Here is a 26,173-nt window from a genome sequence, read left to right as displayed (position 1 = left end):
GCTGTGAGGCAGCAGTGCTAACTTGCCACCGCCCACTTGCCACCGTGCCGCCCACAAAGCTGTTGTGAAACTTAAAAGGGTTCAGAAAAGATTTACAAGGATGTTGCGAGAGTTGGAGGATTTGAGGCTGAACAGTCTGGGGCTGTTTTCCCTGGAGCGTCGGAGGCTGAGGGGTGAGCTTACAGAGGTTTACAAAATCATGAGGGGCATGGATAGGATAAATAGGCAAAGTCTTTTCTCTGGGGTCGGGGAGTCCAGAACTAGAGGGCATAGGTTTAGGGTGAGAGGGGAAAGATATAAAAGAGACCTAAGGGGCAACTTTTTCACAAAGAGGGTGGTACGTGTATGGAATGAGCTGCCAGAGGATGTGGTGGAGGCTGGTACAATTACAACATTTAAAATGGGTATATGAATAGGAAGGGTTTGGAGGGATATGGGCCGGGTGCTGGCAGGTGGGACTAGATTGGGTTGGGATATCTGGTCGGCATGGACGGGTTGAACCGAAGGGTCTGTTCCCATGTGGTACATCTCTATGACTCTAAGAGGCCACTGTGACTGCCAGCCTGGGCAGAGACAGCCAAGAGGCTCAGCAGTGTCACCACAGAGCCTGCACCAGGCTGAAAATGAATGTTGTAGCTGCACAGGACATTGGTGAGGCCAGCTTTGGGAGACTGCATTCAATTCTGGTCTTCCTGCTACAGGGGAGATGTTGTTAAACTTGAAAGTGTTCAGGAAAGATTTGCGTGGTTGTTTCTGGGCCTATCCCGATGAGGTTCTTAAATGTCCCTAATGAAGCTGACTGTACTCCCACCTCTGGCAGTGCATTCCACGCACCCACCACTCTCTGTGTAAAGAACCGAAAGCTAATGCTTCCAGGTAAACCGATTGTTGTGTGATTTTTAACTTAAAGTGGCGGGGGCTGGTACGATCACAACATTTAAAAGGCATCGAAGTGGGTTTATGAATAGGAAGGGCTCAGAGGGATATGGGCTAAATGCTGGCAAGTGGGACGAGATTAATTGAGGATATCTGGTCGAGAGGAACAGGTTGGTCGGAAGGGTGTGTTTCCGTGCTGTACAACTCTCAGACTCCATGAGTGGCTTGCCCCTTTGAGAGGGCTTGTCCAGTCTGCAGTATAACAGCAGGTCAGTAGGTGGCAGCATCAGATAGCAGAGCAACCACAGCAAATGTTACTCTGGCACCCCAAACCTCTGATATTGGCAAAAGGGGGTATTATCCATAACCAGGCACAGTCAGCCCCTTCAGGAGAAGGAGGACATAGGGCTCTGTGCACCCCCCCCCCCAGTGAGGGTCAGCCCCTTCAGGAGAGGGAGGGCAGTGTGCTCTGTGCCCCCCCCCCCCAGTGAGGGTCAGTCCCTTCAGGAGAGGGAGGGCAGTGGGCTCTGTGCCCCCCCCCCCCCCCAGTGAGGGTCAGTTCCTTCAGGAGAAGGAGGACATAGGGCTCTGTGCCCCCCCCCCCCCCCAGTGAGGGTCAGTTCCTTCAGGACAGGGAGGGCAGTGGGCTCTGTGCCCCCCCCCCCCCCCACGGGAGAGTCAGTCCCTTCAGGAGAGGGAGGGTAGTGAAGTCCGTGCCCATCAGGAGAGGAGAGAGAGATATGAGATGTTAGAAAAGGAAATTGACCAGGTTTTTTTTATCTTATTGAATGAAATGTGAAATCCTTTTCAGAGAACGAACTGCTGTTTACAGGTCGTCAACAAATCCTTCAACGCCTGTCACAAGACTCAGCAGCCGATTTCCTGCAGCTGATCTTGGTTGCCAAGCATTTTTGGTTTTGCACAATCAGCGGGAGGAGATTGGAGATTTGTCGACTTTATCCCTTACTTGGTAACCACAAAGCCTCCATGACGTGAGGTTGGCCTGACTTTAACACTTTTATGGGATGACAAAGTTCACCCTATACACCGAAACCAGCCTCGTCAAGCTTCCAGTGATAGGAAACTGCAAATCCGAGCTGTGTCAGCTTTTTGTGAGGGCAATGGCAGTGCTCAGTTCCCCATGTGGAATGGGGCAATGATTACTCTCGGCAGCAGAAGGGAACAATGCTCTCGGCAGGGGTACAGTCTGACGAAGCCCAATGCTATGCTAGTTGGTGACTGGCTCGAATAATACCCCAGCTATGCCTGTCTCTTTGTCGGTTACATGGAATAATCCACCTTCCGCAGTTACACCGGCACCACTCCCCACCTCTTCCTCCGCTACATTGATGACTGCATCAGTCCTACCTCGTGCTCCCGCGAGGAGGTTGAACAGTTCATCAACTTCACCAACACATTCCACCCCGATCTTAAGTTCACCTGGACCATCTCGGACACCTCCCTCCCCTTCCTGGACCTCTCCCACTCCATCACCGTGACCGACGCCACACTGACATCTTTTACAAACCCACCGACTCCCACAGCTGCCTGGACTACACCTCCGCCCAACCTGCATCCTGTAAAAATGCCATTCCTTATTCCCAATTCCTCCGCCTCCGCCGTATCTGCTCCCAGGAGGACCAGTTCCACCACAGAGCACATCAGATGGCCTCCTTCTTTAAAGACCACAACTTCCCCTCCCACGTGGTCGATGATGCCCTCCAACGCATCTCATCCACGTCCCGCACCTCTGCCCTCAAACCCCACCCTTCCAACCGTAACAAGGACTGAACCCCCCTGGTGCTCACCTTTGACCCCACCAACTTCTGTATATATCGCATCATCCTCCACCATTTTCGCCACCTACAAACAGACCCCACCACCAGGGATATATTTCCCTCTGCACCCCTATCCGCTTCCCGTAAAGACTCCCTCCGCAACTCCCTTGTGAGGTCCACACCTCCTACAACCCACCCTCCCATCCTGGCACCTTCCCCTGCCACCGCAGGAATTGCAAAGCCTGCGCCCACACCTCCCCACTCACCTCCATCCAGTGCCCCAAAGGAGCCTTCCACCTCCACTTCCACACATCATTTACTGTATCTGTTGCTCCTGATGTGGTCTCCTCTACATTGGGGAGACAGAACCCCTCTTCACAGAGTGCTTCAGAAAACCTACACCATCCAACCCCACTGCCCCCTGGCCAAACACTTTAACTCCCTCTCCCACTCCACCAAGGACATGCAGGTCCTGAGCCTCCTCCATCGCCACTCCCTCACCACTCGACGCCTGGAGGAAGAAAGTCTCATCTTCCGCCTCCAACCCCAGGGCATCATTGTGGATTTCAACAGTTCCCTCATTTCCCTGCCCCCCAACTTATCCCAGATCCAACCTTCCAACTCAGCACCGCCCTCATGACCTGTCATTAGCAGAGGGATTGAATTCAAGAGTCGTGAGGTGATGTTGCAGCTGTACAGGACTTTGGTTAGGCCACAGTTGGAGTACTGTGTGCAGTTCTGGTCGCCTCACTTTAGGAAAGATGTGGAAGCTTTGGAGAGGGTGCAGAGAAGATTTACCAGGATGTTGCCTGGAATGGAGAGTAGGTCGTACGAGGATAGGTTGAGAGTTCTCGGCCTTTTCTCGTTGGAACGGCGAAGGATGAGGGGTGACTTGATAGAGGTTTATAAGATGATCAGAGGAATAGATAGAGTAGACAGTCAGAAACTTTTCCCCGGGTACAACAGAGTGTTACAAGGGGACATAAATTTAAGGTGAAGGGTGGAAGGTATAGGGGAGATGTCAGGGGTGGGTTCTTCACCCAGAGAGTGGTGGGGGCATGGAATGCGCTGCCCGTGGGAGTGGTAGAGTCAGATTCATTGGCGACCTTTAAGCGGCATTTAGATAGGTACATGGATGGGTGCTTAATCTAGGATAGAAGTTCGGCACAACATCGTGGGCCGAAGGGCCTGTTCTGTGCTGTATTGTTCTATGTTCTATGTCCCATCATCCTTCCCACCCATCCGCTCCACCTTCCTTTCAGACCTATCACCATTATCTGTACCTCCATCCACCTATCGCACTCACAGCTTCCTTCCCCCGCCCCAGCCCCAACCCCTCCCATTTATCTCTCCAGCCCCTCGGATCATGACCTCATTCCCGATGAGGTGCGTTTGCCTGAAACGATGACGCTCCTGCTCCTCGGATGCTGCCTGACCTGCTGTGCTTTTCCTGATCTCCAGCATCTGCAGTCCTCACTTCGTTCAAATAACACCCAGCCTCATCGGCATTGAAACGAAACGAGCAAATCACATGGCAAACCAGGAACAGACACAAGGCAGTGCAGACCACAACATTCGAGGCTCGACATTATACATGGAATTTAACTTCCACTCGGATGTGAATATCGAAAGCAGCTTTAATACATCTCAGCAACACATATTTACAGCTTTACATTAAATCTCAATATCTTTGACAAATGAATTACAAAGCAATACCCTGCGCAGCACTCCCTCAGCACTGACCCTCTGACAGTGCAGCACTCCTTCAGGACTGACCCTCTGACAGTGCAGCACTCCTTCAGTACTGACCCTCTGACAGTGCAGCACTCCCTCAGCACTGACCCTCTGACAGTGCAGCACTCCTTCAGTACTGACCCTCTGACAGTGCAGCACTCCTTCAGTACTGACCCTCTGACAGTGCAGCACTCCCTCAGTACTGACCCTCTGACAGTGCAGCACTCCTTCAGTACTGACCCTCTGACAGTGCAGCACTCCTTCAGTACTGACCCTCTGACAGTGCAGCACTCCTTCAGTACTGACCCTCTGACAGTGCAGCACTCCCTCAGTACTGACCATCTGACAGTGCAGCACTCCTTCAGTACTGACCCTCTGACAGTGCAGCACTCCTTCAGTACTGACCCTCTGACAGTGCAGCACTCCTTCAGTACTGACCCTCTGACAGTGCAGCACTCCCTCAGTGCTGACCCTCTGACAGTGCAGCACTCCCTCAGTGCTGACCCTCTGACAGTGCAGCACTCTGGCGGTGTTACAGCGAAATAATAGCGTTGGTCTTTGCGCTGTCCGCAGGCAGTGAACCCGCGCCTTTTGTGAGAGGCTGTGGTTCTGTCTGGCGGCTCTGCAGGTGACGGGTTCAATTCCGACTCAGAGTTTGCCTGAGCCGGGGGGAGGGGGGGGGTGCAAGACGGTTTGATTATCTCAAGTTTGCAGTGTCCTGTCCCCTGTGCCCGTGCATCTTCAGAGCAGGGGGCTGCTGCTCGCCTTGGCAGTTTGGTGGCCCTTGTCACACACACACAAAAAAAAATAAAACCTTCAACAATTTCTGGCCCCTTTTTTTGGTTGGAGACTGGCGGGGCGGGACATTTGCAAACGCTGGCATTTGAGAGACCTAGGGAACTCTCCCGGTCCCGTTAGAAGCCAGGAGCTGAAGTCGGGATGTTATTTTCGGTTTGTTATGCAACGCAGAAATGGCTCTCCCTTCCCCCACTTGCCTAGTTTTTTGTGTGTGTTTGAGAGAGAGAGAGAAGGGGGAAGGGAGGAGAAGATAGATAGATAGATAGATGGGGGAGGGAGGGCAATGGAAATTTCCTCCAGTCACTATTCGCTCAACATGAGTCTGCTGCACGAAGCGATCACGTTTCGCCGGCGCCAATGAGCGTCCTGGGCATATTATAAATGTACGGCCTTTTTCCTTCATATCCCCCAAGTGCCTGCCCGAACCCTTTTTCCTTGCAATGTGGAGCTGAGTGCGGTCACAGCAGAGCGAAGAGGACCCGAGTACCTGTCACCCATCAGAAAAGGTAACTGAACCCCCCCACCCCCCCAAAAAACAAACCCCCCCACCCGGGAAGGGAGAGAGACTCGCTCAATTCATCAGCACTTTCAGAGTTAGCCCATTTTCCATTGCTGCTGCTGCTGCTGCTGCTTCAGTATGTGTTGCTGCTAGTATTTTCTGTTTATATGATCTTCAGTTAGAACACAAGCAAACGTGATGTTTCCCCCTTTCCCCCACCCACCCCACCACCCCCCACCCCTTCTCCCAGTCTCTCCGACTTCAGTATGACTGTCCCGGAGAAGCGACACTTGTTATCTGTAATAATTGGGCGTTTTGTTTTTGTAGTCAATTTGTGCTGGAGAATGCGGATCTCACGGTGTTTCCTGTTTCTGGTAAAAAAATGTGGCAATGTCCAGCCGACGAATTGGCGGAACCAACATGTAGGTTTAACTCAGCAGACTCGAATAAAGGGGAGGGGGGGGTCAGGAATTTGTTGAGATCGATTGGGGTTTGGGGTTGTGGGGTAAAGGAGGTGCTGCTAGCGGTGATGGCAAGTTATGCATGGCCTGATTTGCATGCGGTCAGAGTTGATCAGGTTTGGGGCCCAAACACACAATTTAATTGGGGCTTGCTTTAAATTAAAATGTTGCATGTTCCAACGCCGGATGGTCTCAGTTGCAATTGGAATGTATCGAGGTGTTTGGGGGGGGGGGGGGGGTGGGTTTCTTGTTTTGCATGTTCCGTGATGCAGGCCTGGCTCTGCATGACAGTGATGATCCAGAGGGTCTGTAGATCGACAGCCTGCAGAAGCCCCCCCTCTGTGTGGGGTAGGCTTGGGGGCTATCCCCAAACGGTGCCCTTGCTACCCCCCGTCACGCCTGTCTGGATCCGTGTAAGTCAATATATGTTGGTATTCCTTCCCACCCTCAGTCTCTCTCTTGTCTCTGTCTGAAATCCAGTCTGGGATCTGTACAGTCGCCATAAACCATCTCTTTCAACCCCCCCCCCCCCCCCCCAAATAGGAATTAACCAACACGCCCCTCCACCCCCCACAAAGAAGGAGAAAATGCATTTGACACCCCTGCACGACCCTCTTCTCTAAAATCCAGTCTGGGATCTGCACGGCTGTCTTGTGTGTTTCAACGCTGCAAACCCCCCACCCCCCCCTCTCTAAATTAGGAATTGAACCTGCACCCCCGCCGAGGGAGAGGGGAATTTTAAGATATTCTACACGCCTCTCCATAGGAAATCCTGGGATCATGATGCACAATTGAATTTCCCTCCCTCTCCAGAGAGAGAGAGAGAGGAGAAAAAATACACTCAGCCACCACATTTACGCAGCGTTTAATTTTCCTTTGTTCTGCAAATTACCGTTTGGTTTGCAATTCCCCCCCTCGCCGTCTTCGTTCTTATGATGAAAGCAAACGGTGGTATGGCCCCTTCCCTGGAGAATTACAGTCCGTGCGGTTTCTCTCTGTCTCTGTGTGAGTGCCATGTGGCTACCGCTCTAATGCCGTCCATTTCCTTGCTGCTTTTCTCCTCTGATTTTACCCCCCTCCCTCCACCTCCACACTCCCCCCACCTCCCTCTCTCTGACTTTCTGGCAGACCTACAAGATGGCCACTTCAGCCAGCGCCAACCTCAGCAAGATTGTGAAGAAGAACTACATGGAGCTGCCCCAGGACAGCAAGGTCCAGGCGATGTACATCTGGATCGATGGCACGGGGGAGGCTGTGCGGTGCAAAACCAAGACCCTCGACAAGGAGCCCAAGAGCATTGCTGGTAAGGGCAGCTTTCAAACTCGCATCTCTCCGATGTTGACTCCCAGTCTCCGGCTGGGATACTCAAACTGCTCTCTGATACACACTTCACCCACTGCTTATGCTAAATGTGAGACTTTCAGGGCTCCGAAGTGAAATCCAGAAACCCTGCAATCTCAGTCCCTCCCAAAACAAGCCCTCGCCGAGAATACAGGTCGATTGGGTAGCTTTTGTGTTGAATTATATTGTTTAATTGGTGGGGGGGAAGAGAGAGAGGGGGGAGGACATTTGGTGCAGATAGGGAATAGACTTATTTTTGAGTGTATTCAAATGGCCTTGAGCATGTTTTATTCCTCTGCTTTTTGTTTTCTTTTTTTGTCAACTTGCCCTCCTTTTTCCAAGTGGTCAACTTCATGCATGTGTGGGCAGGTTAGTTAACACTTGCTACACAGATCTGGTGTTCTCCTTCGACCCCAGATCTCCACTAAGGTGCACTTTTTTTCTCCAATAAGCTGGCTGGGTAAGTAATGAAGAACGGGAGTCTTTTTTGTTTTTTGCTGACTTTTGTTTCCTCGTTCCCACTTCCCTTGAATGCATCCCACTCACAAATATTCCCCTTCAATGTTTACAAATGAGAAGAGCTCGACATGCACTCCCCCTTTCCCAAGCCGCTCAGATGCTGAGACCAGGAGATGTTTGGCTTGTTATAAGGCTGCATGTATGTTGAGCTCTCCTCTTTTGTAAACATTTGTGGGGGGGGGGGGGTGAATATTTGGGAGTGCGATGCATTCAAACCACCGTGATCCAGCCCACTGTGTCACTGTTAAGATTCAGCAACAAATGGAGCCAAGCTAACTTCTACATTTTGATTCATCTCGTTCCTCCTATCCACATACCTACTACATTTGTATGGTGATGCTTATTTCAAGTTGCTTTAACCCCATCGAAGATGTTAGTGTCCTGTTAGAGCCAGTATTTCCGAGTCTGTGTATGGAAATGACGGGCATGATTGCGTTAATGCCCCTGACAGTGTTAAACGTAATTGTGGAGCTCTCTGCTTTTGGAAATCTCTTTCCAGACATTGGACTGCCCGTCAAACCCAACAGAGTGAGGTGTAGTGATTCTCGTGAACTATTGAGAAGCAAATAATTTTAACCTACCAGATCTTGGAAGTGAGCACAATCGCATTTTCAGGGGACTTCCCACCTCTGACTGCTTAAACAATAAGCCCCCATCCCGCCAAAAACAAAATAAAGCAACTCTGCTGCTTGCAGGGATTCTCTTTTCAAGTAATACAACATGGAAATAGACCCTTTAGTCCAACCAGTAGATGCCGACCATGTTCCCAAACTAAATTACCTGCGTTTGGCCCATTTCCCTCTGAACATTTGCTTTTCATGAACTGAATCATATGTCTTTTAAACTGTACCTGCATCTACCACTTTCTCTGGCAGTTCATTCCACATCGAAACCGCACTGTTTTTTTTAAAGAAAAATGGTTGCCCCTCATGTCCTTCTTTCAAATCTTTCTCGTCTCGCCTTTTAAAAAGATGCCCCGATTTTGAAATCTCTCACCCTAAGGAAAAGGCCTGTCTGTGCCCCTCATAATTTTATAAACATCAATAAGGTTTATAACTTCCTAAGCTCCAGGGGAAAAAAGTCTCTGCCTTTCCATCCCCAGCAACATCCTGGTGAATCTTTTCTGAGCCCTCTCCAGTTTAATAATATCCTCCGTATAGCTGTGTGACCAGAACTGCACAATCCAGAAGAGGCCTCACCAGTGTCCTGTATGGCCTCAACATGATATCCCAACTCCTATACTCAATGCTATGACCAGTGAAGACAAGTGTCAAAATGCTGCCTTAACCATCCTGTCTACCTGTGATGCAGATTTCAAAGAATTATGTACTTGAGCCCCTAGGTCTCTTCTAAAACACTGCCAGGGCCCTGCCATTAATTGTATAAGTCCTGTCCTGGTTTGTGTTACCAAAATGCAATACTTCCCATTTATCCAAGTTAACCTTAAATCTGACACACCTCAGCCCATTGACCCAGTTGATCAAGATCTCTCTGTAATCTTAGATAACCTTCTTCACTGTTGACTATACCATCAATTTTGGTGTCATCTGCAAAGGTTTTGCTAAAATCCAAGTAAACAGCATCTACTGCTCTCCAGACGTATGTAAGTTTTGTTTCTGTGGCTCAGTGGTTAGCACTGCTGCCTCACAGCACCAAGATCCCAGGTTCGATTCCAGCCTTGGGCAACTGTCTGTGTGGAGTTTGCACATTCTCCCCGTGTCTGCGTGGGTTTCCTCCCACAGCCCAAAGATGTGCAGGTCAGGTGAATTGGCCATGCTAAACTTCCCATAATATTAGGTGCATTAGTCAGAGGGAAATTAGATTAGATTAGATTACTTACAGTGTGGAAACAGGCCCTTCGGCCCAACAAGTCCACACCGCCCTGCCGAAGCGTAACCCACCCATACCCCTACATCTACATCTACCCCTTACCTAACACTACGGGCAATTTAGCATGGCCAATTCACCTGACCCTGCACATCTTTGGACTGTGGGAGGAAACCGGACCCATCCAGAAATGGGTCTGGATGGGTTACTCTTCGGAGGGTTGGTGTGGACTGGTTGGGCTGAAGGGCCTGTTTCCACACTGTAGGGAATCTAATACAAAAAATCTAATAAAATAGAGTCCCCTCCAAAAACTTGGCTACCATTGATGTCCGACTCTCAGGTCTGTAGTTACTAGATTTCTCCTCACAGCCTTTCTTAAACAATGGCACACAACATTTGTCACCCTCCAGTACTTCACCTATACATGTAGACAACACAAATATTTCTGCTTAGGGGCCCCACAATTTCCTTCCTAACTCCTCACAATGTCCTAGGATACATTTGATCACGTCCTGGAGATTAACCTACCTTTGTTTTCTAATACCTCCAGCACTTCCTTTTTGGTAATGTGAACTGCTTTCGAAACATCTGTATTTATTTCCCTGAGTTCTCTAGCCTGCATTTCTTTCTCAACAATCAAAGCTGACATGAAATATTCATTTAATATCTCTCCCATCTCCTGATGTTCAATGCAAAGACCAACCTATTTTATCTTTAAGGGACCTGACTCTCTCTCTAGTTGCGCTCTCATTCTTAATGTATATGTAGAATCTTTCTGGATTTCTTTAACCTGACTTGCCAAGGCTATTTCATATCCCCTCTTTGCCTTCCTGATTTCCTTCTCAAGAATGCTCCACAGACTCTTTATGCTTTTCAAGAGATTCAATTCACCCCAATTGTCCATATCTAATACATGATTCTTTCTTCTTCTTGAATAGAAAAATATCTTAATTCATCTGTTGTTCCCTAATCTTACCATTCTTGCCTTTCACTCTTTATAGGAACATAATGCCTCTGAACCTGCTTAAAGGCCTCCCACTTCCAGTTCTCCCTTTATCTGGGAACAATCTCCTGCAATTAAGTTTTCTGAGAGTTCTTGTTTGATACCCTTATTCCAATTAAAGACTTTGACTTTTATGGCAGGCGTATCCTTTTCCGTAACTATTTTAAAACTATTATAGTTATGATCACTAGACTTGGTGTTCCCCTACTAACCGTTCAGTCACTTGCCCTGCCTTATTTCCCAAGAGAAAATAGAGTTTTGCTACTTTTCTAATAGAAGCACTTATGTATTGATAAAGAAAATATTCCTGAAAACCGTTAACAAATTCTTCACCACCCAACTGCTTAATGCAATATGGCAGTCCCAGTCAATGTTTGGACAATTAAAATCCCCTACTATTACAGCCACTTATTTTGCATATATCTGAGATCTCTATATATTTGTTTCTCAATTTCCCTCTAATTATTGGAGGGCCTATAGTATAATCCCATCAAGGTGATCATCCCCTTCTTTATTTCTAATTTCAATCCATATATTTTCAGTAAATGATTCCTCAGAAATGTTGTCTTTAATTATAGTAACTGCAGATTTCCTGAATCAAAAATGCCACAGCATCCTCTCTTGTCTCTCTTTCTATTCCTCCTATAACATTTAAATTCTGGAACATGTAACTGCCAGTCCTGTCCTTCCCTCAGCCAAGCCTCTGTCATAGCTACAGTGTTCCAGACCCACGATCTGTCGCATCCCCATTGAAATAAATGCAGGATTAATTTGAGTTATTTTGTTCTCTGACTTGCTCTTCTGTCTTTTCTAATTAACCTGCTCTTTTCTGATTCCGAACCATCCTCCTCTGTGTTTTTCAATTTTCACGGTTACTGAGGAAGTCTCCACACACCCCCTCTAAACCTTTTACAGGCTGCCAAGATAGTACTAATAAATCTTCCCACTAGGATGTTGGTCCCTTTCCAGTTCAGGTGAAACCCATCCTTTTTGAACAGGTCTTCTCTGTCCAACAAGAGATCCCAATGATCCTAGAAACATAATCCCTGCATGTAGCACTTCATCTTCAGCCACTGATTTATCTCCTCTATCCTTGTGTTCCTTCCCTCATTACAACTTGGCACTGCAAATAAACTAGAGATTACGATTTTTGATCTGTTTTGTAACCTTTGACCTAACCTCTTATATTCCCTCTGCAAGCCTGAACCCCTTTCCCTAACTGTCATTCCTACCGATGGGTACAGCAACTTGCAGATTCTCGCTCTCCCCTTTTTTTTGCTTCAAATGTTTTGAGACATCCTTAACCTTGACCCCAGGAAAGCAACATAGTGTCCTAGATTGATGCTTACCACTGCACAATCTCCTGTCTGTGCACCCCTGACAGGAGAGTCCTCTATGACAACTATTGTTTTAAACCTTGATGATTTGCTCTTAGTGCCCACGTTCTGACTACCACTTCTATTTTTCTGAGTCTCTTTCAACAGTACTCAAAACGGAATATCTGCTTGAGATAAATATCAAGCAGGAGACTTCTGAACAGCCCTCTTACCTTTTCCTGACTGATCCTGCAGTGTAATCCCTTCTCTCAACCTACTGGTTATCTTGAATGTCTCCAGTGACATTAAACCAAGAAGAAGAAGCTTTCAATAGCACCTTTTTTATATAAAAATAAACTCTCTCTCCTTACCAAAAGATTTAAGTATGCAAGAGGGGGAAACATTAAACATATAAATATTAAAAAGTAATTAATCACTTTGCTGAACAAATGACGACTCCTCAAATAATCCAACATTCCGTTTTCAATCTCCAGGTTAAAGTAAAACTTGCTCCAGAGCTGCCGATGTGTAGGCCTCTTCACAAGCTCCATATATAAATAGTCCTTTTTTGGTGTGTGTGTGTGTGGATGGGTTTCCTGCATTTTACCTTTTGGCGACCATGAGGCTTTTATTTGTACTCTCTCTTGCAGATCTCCCAGAGTGGAACTTTGACGGATCGAGCACGTATCAGTCCGAAGGATCCAATAGTGACATGTACCTCATCCCAGCAGCCATGTTCCGGGATCCCTTCCGGAAGGATCCGAACAAGCTTGTCCTTTGTGAAGTCCTCAAATACAATAGGAAACCAGCAGGTACAGAGTGCAGCACCAAGCACCAAGAGACCGGGATAAAAGGGACTTGTGGACATTTGATCCATTCCACCTATACAAACTGTTTTTAGTTATCCAGTTAGTTTGAGACATTTGCTCCGTCGTACCTCAAACTCTTTCACAGTTGCTTCTACAGTTCCTGTAACATTGCCAAGTGTTTTTTTTTCCCTCTTTTTTTTTGAAGTTATATCTTCTGTGAGTTACTACTGAATATGTAGCAAACTAGATTAGTTTACTAAGTGTGGAAACAGGCCCTTCGGCCCAACAAGTCCACACCGACCCTCTGAAGAGCAACCCACCCAGAACCATTCCTCTACATTTACCCCTTCACCTAACACTACGGACAATTTAACATGGACAATTCACTGGACTTGCACATCTTTGGACTGTGGGAGGAAACTGGAGCACCCGGAGGAAACCCATGCAGATGCTGGGAGAATGTGCAAACTCCGCACAGACGGTTGCCTGAGGTGGGAATTGAACCCGGGTCTCTGCCGCTGTGAGGCAGCAGTGCTAACCACTGCCACCCGCTAGTGAAGAATTCTCACTTCCCACATGCTCCAGTCTCTCCAATAATCGCATCATCCCTTTGTACTGGCACACGCATACACTCCACTGTCAATGTAACCCCACTCCATTGTAATCACTTAATTATTCAAATTCCTTCACGAAGCTTGCTAATCTAGTTTACAGTCAAATAACAAGCACACGACCACTTTCCTTGTGCTGTTGATACATACCCACTTTTATCCCAGTTAATTCCCAGAAGCATATTACAGATTGCGAAGAGCTGATATTGTTGTTGTCTTTGACTGAGCTGGAGGTTACTCCCTTGTAATGGGTTTTCAATATGCAGAGTTCATGTTCTGTCTAAAATTTTGCATCGTAATAGTCAAAAGCATATCTAACAGGAGCAATTGAAGGGCTTTCTTTATTATTTTTTCATATTTGGTAGCTCTGCGTTGTTTCTAAACTGTTAAGTATGGGAGGCCAATTTTCATATGAGGTCCAGCAGCATTAAGTGAGACAGTTGAGGCAAATGTTCAATTTTTAAACACAAAGTGCACTTGTTTTTCTTATTATTTTTGATGAAATATGTGCCTGTAGAATTATTAGTTTCTTGTGGATGTGAACCTGATGGGAACGCTGTGATTACAAACCTCTTTGTCTCCACAGAGAGTAATCTCCGAAACTCGTGCCAGCAAATAATGTCCATGGTCGCAGATGAGAAACCGTGGTTCGGAATGGAACAGGAGTACACTTTATTAGGAACAGATGGGCATCCCTTTGGCTGGCCTTCCAATGGCTTTCCTGGACCACAAGGTATGCCATTCCTTACACTCCTTTCAAATCTGGAGTAACAATGTTACAATAAGGCGCTACCTTCGGCAGCAAGGTTTTAAAATGAATGTCACTACTGCGAGACAATTTAGGTACTCGAATCTACATTCTTAACCTGAAGGAAGCAAAGGTCAGTGAGGAGAGGCGAGAGAATAAATGGTAACTTGATAGCCGGGACAAGAGAGGTTAAAAAACGCACAACACCAGGTTACAGTCCAACTGGTTTATTTGAAAGCACTAACTTTCGGAGCGCTGCTTCTTCAGGTCCTCGCATCCACATCAGGACAAAATAGATGAGCGCTATTTTTTTTCATAGCTTGGTTCTCAAAGCAGAGCTCTGTCAAATCTGTCAACCTGCCTGATTTAAAATTTAAACACTGCCCTTGCAGTTAATTGTCAATCATCATTAACTGATGTATTCTACATTTCAGTGCCTCAGCCAATTCAAATCCACTTGCCACTCTTTTCTCTCTCCAACAGTACATATGTTGGTTTTCCCTTTTTTTTTAAATTGGTATATCTTGTCCTGGTGCATACAAGAGGGAAATGCTTGGTGTTTTATTTTCAGCAATGCAGCTAAAGCTTGAGGTTAGACTTGTTGGTGTGTGGGATAATCTCAATTGGTACCTGCTTTGTTACTACTTTACTGGTGCATTCAGTAACTAACTGTTACTGATCATGTTACCTTCTAGGTCCCTATTACTGTGGAGTTGGTGCAGACAAAGCTTACGGCCGAGATATTGTGGAGGCTCATTACCGAGCCTGCCTATACGCTGGAATTCATATCTCTGGTACCAATGCTGAAGTGATGGCATCTCAGGTGAGAAGGAACTGGCGGCTGCCTAATGTATCATACAAGGTTGAAGAGTGATCAGAAATAACCACAAAAGTGCTTGTAGATTAGAATTCTCACGTGGGCTTTAACGAAAGCTTAGCTTGCAAATTCAGAGTGCTCAAGCACTGAGGTGGGGTGAGATGGTATTGCAAACGCTTCTGTCAGCTAAAGAACTAGCTCACCATTGGTGAGAGAGGGTCTTCTAGAAATAGCCGACCAGCAGAAAACGGCCGTCACTTTGACCAGCATGGATTGTAAAATGAGTCCCATTGATGTAAGTCAATGACCTGGGGATTGAGTGAGATGAAGGGGAGCTAAAGGACAGAGCTCCTTTTTTTTTTAATTTGGAGGTGTGGCTGTGTGGGAGCCCAGGAGGAAGATGGTCACTGTTGAAGAGAACAGTGGTGAAATGGAATGGATAAGTGGAGAAACTCAACATGGAAACATGAGGCTGTACGTTTCAAAAGAATTGGAATACAAATGGTATAATTTTTAAAAAGCAAGGACAGGCTGGTGTACATTTTTATTTTTCCATCCCAAGATCTTGATCAGAATTATTATGGTGCAGAAGGAGGCCATTTGGCCTCCGTTAAATCTCTCTGCGCTCCATTCCCAGGCAGTGCTTTCCAACCACTTGCTGTGTGGGCATGTTCTCTCTCACATCAGAGATGGTCAAGCGAGTTTACAAAACAGCCTACCCCATCATCCTGCAGGATAGCAGAGAATACAGTGTGACCTGGCCTATAAAAGATCACTGCTTTGGTCCTGACCTGCAGGTTTGTCTTAAGTTCTAGATGTCACGTCTTTTTATAAAGAGACTCTGGCTGCTGATCACCCATAACAGTCCTGTCTTCCATAACTGTTTATTTGCATTTCAAAGATCTGTTGGCTGGGGAGGCTTTGGAATAGAGATTTGATGGAGGAGTTTAAAATCATGAGTTTTTGTTTTATTACTGTGACATGGATGTCCCTGACTAAGCCAATATTTATTTCCAATCCCTAATTACCTAGACAGCAGTTAAGAGTCAACCACATTGTTGTGAGTCATGAAGGCCAATCCAGTTAAGAATGCCAGTTTCCTTCCCTAAAGGGTATAACTGAACCAGTTAGGTTTTTGAACAATCATTAGACTGTTAATTATTAGACTGTTAATTCCAGATGTTTTTAGATTCCCCTTCCACCAACTGCTATGGCAGGATTCAAACCTGGATTCTCAGGACATTCCCTGGATCTTTTGGATTAACCACCCAGTGATCATATCACGTGGCTATCACCTCCCCACTAAGACAGAGCGAGAACATCTGTTTGTAATGCCAACAGGTTTAACCACCAGCAAGATAAGATTGGCGATTAGACAAAAGCAAGGTAGCCTGAGGAAATCCATCGCAGGGTGGCTTGCATTTGGATTCTACTGCCTGCAAGCATTGGTGGATCCTGATACTAACCAACCTTCCCAAGTGAATTGGGATCAATGCTTCGAGAAGGTGAAATTAGGGATGTGGCCAAAGAGGGAAGCGGAGGGACAAACTGGTTTTGAAGGCTTGACTGCATTAACGTTGACGGCAATCATTCCATGAATGCGATTGTTCCTTGAATTTAAAAGCGGTGTGCATGTATGCGTGTGTTTGTTGATTCCGTGGAGTACCAAAACCATAGCTGACAATCTCAATGGGTCATGTGGGTGGGATGCTTTTCAAAGGGTCTGTTGGGACTTGGTGGGTCAATGGTCTCCTTCCACACGAGGTAGGGATTGTATGATTCTACATGCAGCGAGTCTATGCTGGCGCTAACTGAGAGGAGGTTTTGATTTGGCTTGACATTGGGTCTGCTCATAATGCTAACTGAGGTCAGCAGGACACTTGATCACCTTTTCTATTTGTTCTTTTCATCATCTTAAAAATAATGCAGATGTTTTTATGGAAGCTGCTGACTTTGCAGTTGAGAATTGTTTTTCATGTTAGTAATGTCTACCTTGAAACTATATCTTTTTTGTTTTGTCTCTTGTGTTTGTTGGAGGCTCATGGAGGTTTAGAGTTGAGACAGTTGAATGGCAGAAGGGGTTCAAGGGACTGAACAGCCTCATCCTGTTCCACAATGATAGACATAATGGCGCCCAGGGTTTGCCTCTCTGATTGGACACTAAACACTGGCAAGTGGGAGGTGATGGCCTAGTGGTGTTATCCAGTTATTCCAGGGACCCAAGCAATGTTTAGAGGACCCAGGTTCGAATCCTGCTATGGCAGATGGTGGAATTTGAATTCAGTAAAAATCTGGGAGTAGCAGTCTTGTGGAAATCATGATCAACTGGAAAAGCCCATCCACTTCACCAATGCCCTTGAAGGACTGAAACTGCCACCCTTGCCTGGTCTGGCGTACATTTAACTGCAGAGCCACACCAATCTGACTGACTTTTAAATGCCTGCCAGACAATCAGGAATGAGCTGGTTTTAGCTGACGATGCCCTCTTCCCATCAATGAATTTAAAAGAAGTCAGCTGCTTCTGGGAAATTCTAGCCACTTGAACGTTACTTAATGGGCAACCCATTGATGGTGAGCTTGTCAGAACAGCTACACGAAAAGGTGGAGACCATTAAGGCCCCCCACTCCGGCTTTGTGAATCACTAATTTTTGGTGCCATTCTGTTATCGTTAATCTTTCTTGCTGTTCCCTACTGCTTACCACTCAGATTTTTTTATCTTTTTAAAGGGAATCCAGCCAAAGAGACTCTCCCTCTTGTCAAGGATCTGAACCTTTAGGCTCTACGTGTCAACGTTGTGCAGACATGTCTCACATTGGGTCATCTGCAATGCTGATTTTATTTTTAAACTCTGATTTTATGCTGCTGGGCATCGTAATACACATCTTTGCTTTTTTTTTTGTTGAGCTAATCACTGTTTTCCCACCACCTTTGCAGTGGGAGTACCAAATTGGACCGTGCGAAGACATCTCGATGGGTGACCACTTGTGGATTTCGAGGTTTATTCTGCACAGGGTGTGTGAGGATTTTGGTATCATTGCCAGCTTTGACCCCAAACCCATTCCGGGCAACTGGAATGGTGCAGGGTGCCACACCAACTTTAGCACCAAGTCCATGCGAAACGAGGGCGGCTTGAAGTGAGTATCAAACGTTAAGTTTGTCCTTTTTAGTCTTGAAACAGTTTTGTGAAGAGAACTGGCTCCACTGATCTATCTCTGCTCATAGATTTGGGGAGTGAGTGCTTTATGAATGGAAAAGCAACTTTTGAGGGACTAATTGTGTGGAATGTGGGATCTCCCATCACTAGGTTAAGACTATGTTAGCGTGCTTGCCTTCATTGCTCAAACCATTGGAGTGTAGGAGTTTGGAACGTCATGGACACCATGTTGGTGATGCCACTTTTGAAATATTGTTCAGTTCTGGTCAACCTGCTATAGGAAGGATGTTACTCAATGGGAGGGGCTTCAGAAAAGATTTAGCAGGATGTTGCCAGGGCTGGAGGGCTTGAGTTAAAGGAGAGACTGGAACTCTTTTTTTTCACTGTAGCGTAGGAGGTTGAGTATTTTTCTATATATAGAGGCCTTTAAAAACATGAGGGGCAGAGATAAGTCGTTAGCAAAGGTCTTTTCCCCAGGGTGAGGAAGTCTGAAACTAGAGGGCACGTTTTTGAGGTGAGGGGAAGGCTGAAAAGGGTCCAGAGGGGCAAGATTTTTTTTTTTAAGAGGGTGGTGCATGAGTGGAATGAACTGCCAGAGGATGTGGTGGATACAGGTACAGTTACAACATTTTAGACTGCAGGCAAGTGGGGCTAGTTTAGTTTGGGGAAACTTAGTCAGCATGGACAAATTGGACTGAAGGGTCTGTTTCTGTGCTGCTTGACTCTGACTCAATTTTATCACTGAGCAAATGGAACATGATTGAGAGAGTAATAGACTTGATTTTAGTGTGTACTATTCCTCATTTGTTGCCAGCAATAAGAATTCAGCACAAAGTAACAATTCTTTCCTCCTTAGATTTATTGAAGAATCGATCGAAAGACTGGGTAAGAGGCATCAATATCACATCCGTGCCTATGACCCCAAGGGGGGGTTGGACAATGCCCGCCGTTTGACAGGCCACCACGAAACCTCGAATATCAACGAGTTCTCGGCTGGTGTGGCAAACAGAGGGGCCAGTATCCGAATTCCCCGATCTGTTGGCCAGGACAAGAAAGGGTACTTTGAAGACCGCCGTCCCTCTGCCAATTGTGACCCATACGCTGTCACGGAAGCACTGGTCCGCACGTGCCTATTGGGCGAGACTGGGGACAAGCCTGTGGAGTATAACAAAAACTAAACCCGCTAATGCAGTCATGGACCGAGCATTTGTATCAGTTTGTTTTTTCCCTGGAAGCACAGGACTTTTTAAAGTTTCTATTCCGACACTGTACAGGTGCTAAAGAGGGTTGTGAGAAGAGGGTGCAAGGGCGATGGTGGTGTCTGAGTTTGTATTGTATTTCTGAACATAATTTTTTCTGTTTTTAATCTGAAAAGTGAGGAACGATACTTGGGATAGGACAACAGACTGTTCTCTTATTTAGAACAGTTAACATTAATAACTCTCCAAGTTGGCTGGTCAACTTAAGACTGACAGTAACCTGTAATTTAATACAGTCAACATTGATATTAAAGCAGGCCTTTTTATTAAAACTCAGCATTAATATTTTATGGTCGAGTGACATTCTCATTTGCTAACACTTTGGATCTGTACAGATCCACAAATATTACTAACACTGTAGGTAACACCGTTTCACTTATTTTTAACGGTTGCTGACATTCTTTGGAGATTGTCCTCAGTTGCTGGAGATTGGCTCTGTAAATGGCTGGTCTAGCACTGGAACAGGATTTTTGAGACCTCTTGTTAGGATTTTTGACTAGTCCTGTGTAATTTATTACATTGTGTTGAGAACATGCTTTTTTTTTCAAAATGAAACTAGAACTCCTTACGATTTGAAGACACTTTGTAACTAACGTTTCTTTTGTGCAAGTAATTTTCACTTGGTCTGGTTTGGCCAGTTAATTTTGCAGTGGCCTTGTCATTGTTATAGGGTCCAAGGGTATCTCAATGTTGATGCCTTTGTTTATTGTACATTACCTTAATGACACCCCATTTTTAATGCATGCCCTAAAAGATCAAAAGCATTCAGCTAATGTATTAGAAGTTTTACAATGACAACTTTTTAAACTATATATCTGAATTGTTTGACACTATCTGACTGTGTTCTGATACTTTGGGAGAGAGCAGGATGTGTTTTGAAAATAACAATTAATAGGTGACTGGTCCTTCCTGAAGTAAGTTACTGTTCACTTGAACATTTTGCTTAAGGCTTTACAGGAAAATTCAGTTGTAAATGAAGTTTTTTATTTCTTTAGATTCTACCTAGGTACATTAACTAACTGTCAGTTCCTCCCAGAGCTGCATTTTTCTGCAACAGTTTCTGAAGCATGCTGTAAGCATTGATGTATTTTTTTACCGTATTTTGATGGTACAGATTGTTTCAGGTTTTGACATCACTGTGTAGATTTCTTTTTTAACTCAGCAAAGCAAACAGAACCTTTTAAAAATTGTTGTCTCACTCTGTCTTGTCTTGTATTTTGAAATGTTATTTGCTAAAATTGAGTAAAGTTGTTTTTAATCTTGTTGCTTTCGTGTGTGTATGCACACACTCTCTCATCGGAGTGTATCCTCTGTGCTTTGTTGTGTGTGCATGTGTCTGGGTGATGCATGGTATCATTTTAAAGGCTCAATTCCACAGGTTTCCTTAAGTATTTTTTTTAGTTTCAAACCGTTCACGAGCGGCTTTTCTCCATCTGTGTCTTTCTCCCCAAAATTAAGTCTCAATAGTCTCTATCACTCGGCACTATAGCCAGTCTGACTGACTGTACCATTCACTAAACCACTGTTGCTCAAGCAGTGAGTATTGCATTACATGTCTATAAAGCAGCTGACCACCTCCCTAGACCAGTTCTGTCTGTGGATCAATGTAAGGTATGAGAGAGTGTTTGCTGAGTGAACTATAATTTCAGTGTGACAGTAAGCTGTCTAATCTTAGTCGTAAACTGAACTTTGTGCATGAACAACGCAGTGAAGCTTCTCAATCAATATGGTAGGCAATAAGGTTACACTGAGGCTGTATATTGACATGACTACAGTGTTCCAGCTGCTAGTATAAACTACTCTCTCAGCAGCCTAACCATGTAAGCACTAAGTATGTGAAATGGGGGGGTTTACCAGAAGAAGCTGTGGTAACTGTTTTTTCAATGCATGCGCAGTGCAAGTTTTTGAGGCTGGTTACTGTGTGGAATGGAGCATACAAGTTATCTGTGGTTATAGGTTTAGTGCTTTCACTACAGAGTGCACACTCATCCATCACATACAGCACTTTTTGCCTTAGAGGAGCTGATACACGTACTCACTCGAGGAGATGGGCTGTGTAGTGGTAAAGTAGGCAGAAGTGAAGGACCATGTTATAACTGTATTTAACAATGCACTCTAACATAGCAGTGTGTCTCACGTCTCTGGGGGTGCTTGACATTTCTTTGTAACACTGGCAGACTACAGGAAGGCTAACCCAGTGGATGGGCCATGCACTGATGAAGCTGCAGGGGAGCAGTAACCTACTCACGATATATGCTGTTTCTTTTCACAGGCGGGCCATACTGGCAGTGCTGAAGAAGTCCTATATGGAGACCACATGATAGCACAGTGCTTGGCATCAGGTTGGTTTCTGATCTGCAGGAATCCATTGACTGTCAAATGAGTCAAGCCAGGGATCCCCAGAGATCGACTTCCTGTCTGCCAGTGGGATACACATTCTTCCTGCAGAAAGAGTTGGAACGGAGTCCAGTGTGATTAGTTTCTGATTGGAGACCATCATAATTTTATTCGCACCCATAAGCACAAGCGGTGATACTACAGAAGCTAACTAATTAGAGCTAGCTCTGCTTATTACATGCTTTCGCCTTCAACTCTCCAGCACAACGGAGTGTTGGGAATCTGCCTACCAGCCATGCCAAACCAATTGCCCAGCAAAGGGAACCTGTCTCAACACTAAAGAATGAAACAGGAGCTAGCCCTGAGATTGAACTCGGCTCGGGATAGCGTGCTGGTTATGTGAGCATGCACAAGGCATTACTAATGGCCAAGGAATTTGGAGTTTTGCCGTTGGCTTAGTACCAGGGTAGCATTAAAAATGTAATGTTGGTTGATCTGAGTAGTGTAGAAGAGATTTGCTACCCTTTATCCAACCTGATTTGTACTATGAGGGAGCAAGTATTTTCTATCCTGATTACCCTCAGCAGTTAAGCCTGCTGTTCTCAGGCTTTATGTTAACATGCTGAAATGGCCAATTTGACTGCTGGCCTAGACAAATACTAAGGTCTGAGGATGAAATGCTGTCTCAACACTGTCCCTCAACTACTTCTCCGAACCTTCCTTTATCATTAAAACACATTCTCGCTGTGAGTTACCTCTTGACAGGTTGTGGGTGTTTCTGCATTTACTGCCCATTCCAAAACAGCCTTTATACTGAGTGCCTAGAGGGCAATTAAAAGTCAGCACATCTGCTTCCTGGTGCAGTGCAATTTGAACTCGAATGTCTGCAGAGACTGGACCTCTGGCTTGCCAGCTTAGTGACATGACCACTGTGTCACCATCTACCGCTGCCAAAGTGGTGCAGGAATCGAGGGATGATGCCTTTGAGGTGTGTCAGCCTCCTCGGCTCACGTTGTACGGTTTCCAGACTAATTCCTGGGAAGGCAGGACTGACGTATGAAGTGAGACTGGTTTGGTTAGGACCGTATTCACTGGAACTTGGAAGACTGAGAGGGGATCGCATATGCTCTATAAAATTCTAACAGGACTAGACACGGAAAGCAAAGGAATAATATTCCTGACAAATGGAAAGTCCAAAACGATGTAAGGATTTGCTGTAGGCCATTTAGGACTGCTGAGGAGAAATCCTTTCCTTTTGTTGGTCAGAGTATTGAGTACAGGAGTTGGGAGGTCATGTTGCAGCTGTACAGGACATTGGTTAGGCCACTGTTGGAATATTGCGTGCAATTCTGGTCTCCTTCCTCTCGGAAGGATGTTGTGAAACTTGAAAGGGTTCAGAAAAGATTTACAAGGATGTTGCCAGGGTTGGAGGATCTGAGCTGCAGGAGAGGCTGAACAGGCTGGGGCTGTTTTCCCTGGAGCATCGGAGGCTGAAGGGTGACCTTATAGATGTTTATAAAATCATGGGCATGGATAGGATAAATAGACAAAATCTTTTCCCTGGGGTGGGGAGTCCAGAACTAAAGGGTGAGAGGGGAAAGATATAAAAGAAACCTAAGGGACAACTGTTTCACACAGAGGGTGGTACATGTATGGAATGAGATGCCAGAGGAAGTGATGGAGGCTGGTGCAATTACAACATTTAAAAGGCATCTGGATGGGTATAAGAATAGGAAGGGCTTAGAGTGACATGGACCAAGTGCTGGTCTTGGATATCTGGCATGGCCAAGTTGGACTGAAGGGTCTGTTTCTGTGCTGTATATATCTGTGACTCTAAATGTCTTCACCCAGAGAATGGGCCCACTCCCATTGCTACCTCCAATGTTCCTAAGTTGCATTTTTCAGAAAAGGTGAGAGAGTGCTCCTTGGTGTCCTAGCCAATGATCAACCCGCAACGAACATCACTGTGGCAGATTAGCTGGTCACTTATCTCATTTCTGTTTGTGGGCCTTGTTTGCTGATGTTGCAACATTGACTACATTTCTAAATTGTTATTGACTCCCTTCAGCCACTGGGAACAGTTTTGGAAATTTCACTTTGTGTAAACTCTTGACTGATTGGAAGCAGCTCAATTAAATCTCCCTTTGGCTGCTCGGAGAACTATCCATGTTAGTGCAATCCTTGGTCCCTGGAATCCTTCTTGATTCCCTTTCCAGAGTCTTCATGTGTGGAACTCAGAATTGTTCATAGATCTCCAATGGAAACCTAGCAAGTGATTTACACAGGTTTGACAGAACTTTTTGTACTCGCTGCCTCGATTTACAGATCCCAAGATTTGGCAGCTATCTGCTTTCTTAGATTGTCCTGTTACCTTCAAATTCCACCTATCCACTTCTACTCTTCTCCAGGTTTTTTTGTATATAAACAGCTTCTAAGCCTTGCTCAAGCAAGTTTTTCAAATGACATTGTCGTTTGGTCATCTGCTCGACTTTAGAAGAATGAGGGGGGATCTCATACAAACATATAAGATCCTGATGGTACTGGACAGGCTAGAATGTTCCTGATGTTGGGAAGTCCATAGCTAGAGATCAACGTCTAAGAACAAAGGGTAAGCCATTCAGGAATGAGATGAGGAAAAATTTCATCACTCAGTTGTGAGCCTGTGGAATTCTTTCCCACAGAAAGCTGTTGGGGCCAGTTCGTTAGATATATTCAACAGGGAGCTAAACATGGCCGTTGCAGCTAAAGGGGTCGAGGGGGATGGAGAGAAAGCGTGAGTGGGATACTAAAATTGCGTGATCAGCTATGAGCATATTGAATGGTGACGCAGGCTCAATGGAGTGAATGGCCTACTCCTGCACCTATTTTTATTTGTCCAGGATTTATTGCTCAGAGGGCAATTAAGAGTCAACCAGTTCTGAGGAAAAGTCATTTGACCCAAAACATTAACTTTGACTTCTCTCCACAGATGCTGCCAGACCTACTGAGCTTTTCCAGCAACTTCTGTTTTTGTTTCAGAGTCAACCACATTGCGGTGTCGCTGGAGTCACAGGTAGGCCAGACCAGGTAAGGATGGCAGATTTCCTTCCCTACAGGACATAAGTGAACCGGATGGCTCACCGTTAAAATAGCTTTTTCTTTGCTTCCAGATCTTATTGTAATTTAAAAATAGGGTGGCTCAGTGGTTAGCACTGCTGCTTTATAGTGCCAGGGACCTTGGTTCAATTCCAGCCTTGGGCAACTGTCTATGGAGTTTGTGTTCCCCCAGTGTCTGTGCTGGTTTCCTCCCAGAGTCCAAAGATGTGCAGGATAGGTGGATTGTTTCTCATAGTGTGCAGACTTAGCCATGGGAAATGGAGGGTGGGTGGGATGCTCTTTTGAGGGTCAGTGTGGACTCGATTGGCTGCGTGGCCTCTCTTGGCACTGTAACAATTCTACAAGTCTGCTGTGGCCAGATTTGAACCCATTTTCCGCTCCAATGACATTACAACCACCGCAACACATGTGTGATATTTTATCAAGCAGCTGTTGAAAATCTCTATGCAGAACATCCCAATCTATCACCTCAATAAATATTACAGACGTTTATAAAAAGATGAGGAGCACGGAAAAGGTGCATAGCTAGGGTCTTTTTTTCCAGGGTAAGAGAATCCAAAACTAGAGAGCATAAGTTTAAGGTGAGGCGGAAAAGATTTAAAAAGGGCCGACGGGACAAACTTTTCACACAGAAGATGGAATGAGTTGCCCGAGGAAGTGGTGGAGGCTGGTACAATTACAACATTTAAAAGGCATCTGGATGGATACATGAATAGGAAAGGTTCAGAGGAGTATGGGGCTAGACTAATTTAGAATATTTGGTCGGCATGGACAAGTTGGACCGAATAGTCTGTTTCTGCGCTGGACATCCCTATGACTCTCAGCTCGTCAGACACAGCAGAACGCAGCTCTCACCCATTCTCTGCTGGCTTTGAATTATTTCAACTCCTCACCCACAAAAAGGTACATTTCTATTGTGCTTGTGCAATGCTCCCTCTTTGTGAGCACACTATCCTCAGTACAAAGTTCAATTTTCTTATCCTAAACAATGCTGTTGATTAATCTGCAAAGGAACCAATCTCACTGTAAATATAAAGCTATGTATAGCAGTGAGAGCAAACACGCATTCCTTGTTTGTCCTTTTAAAGAACTTTGTTTCAATGTGACCGCTGCCTCCATTTTTAAAATTCTTTGCTTCCAAATACTTACCTGAATCTCCAAAGGTGTGCAGATTAGGTGGGTTGGCCAC

General features: G+C 45.6%; 1 protein-coding gene across 5 annotated transcripts; it reads left to right on the top strand.

Moving 5' to 3' along the window:
- The first annotated feature begins 5,537 nt into the window (after positions 1 to 5,537).
- On the top strand, positions 5,538 to 20,814 carry LOC140479554 (glutamine synthetase, mitochondrial). 5 transcript variants are annotated; one of them, XM_072573370.1, is made up of 8 exons: positions 5,558 to 5,692; positions 6,013 to 6,107; positions 7,284 to 7,449; positions 12,803 to 12,964; positions 14,159 to 14,305; positions 15,016 to 15,143; positions 18,073 to 18,272; positions 19,149 to 20,814. In XM_072573370.1, exons 2-8 carry the CDS (start codon positions 6,030 to 6,032, stop codon positions 19,468 to 19,470), a joined length of 1,203 nt encoding a protein of 400 aa, XP_072429471.1. In that variant the 5' UTR covers positions 5,558 to 5,692; positions 6,013 to 6,029; the 3' UTR covers positions 19,471 to 20,814. The 5 variants fall into 5 exon arrangements, with proteins under 5 accessions (XP_072429473.1, XP_072429472.1, XP_072429471.1 ...); XM_072573373.1 differs by having other exon boundaries at positions 5,560 to 5,692; positions 7,275 to 7,449; XM_072573372.1 differs by lacking the exon at positions 6,013 to 6,107 and having other exon boundaries at positions 5,538 to 5,692.
- The last annotated feature ends 5,359 nt before the right edge of the window (positions 20,815 to 26,173 follow it).

This window comes from Chiloscyllium punctatum, chromosome 7, assembly GCF_047496795.1.
Source record: "Chiloscyllium punctatum isolate Juve2018m chromosome 7, sChiPun1.3, whole genome shotgun sequence".
Lineage (NCBI taxonomy): Eukaryota > Metazoa > Chordata > Chondrichthyes > Orectolobiformes > Hemiscylliidae > Chiloscyllium > Chiloscyllium punctatum.
Note: the sequence above shows the minus strand (reverse complement) of the source record. Positions and strands in the feature narration are given on the sequence as shown.

Excerpts from the sequence above, each read along its gene's own strand:
- LOC140479554 (XM_072573369.1), top strand. The coding sequence starts at position 6,440 with ATGATCCAGAGGGTCTGTAGATCGACAGCCTGCAGAAGCCCCCCCTCT. Across the intron at positions 7,450-12,802 it reads GGAGCCCAAGAGCATTGCTG|ATCTCCCAGAGTGGAACTTT; the intron begins GTAAGGGCAGCT and ends TCTCTCTTGCAG. Across the intron at positions 15,144-18,072 it reads CTGAAGTGATGGCATCTCAG|TGGGAGTACCAAATTGGACC; the intron begins GTGAGAAGGAAC and ends CCACCTTTGCAG.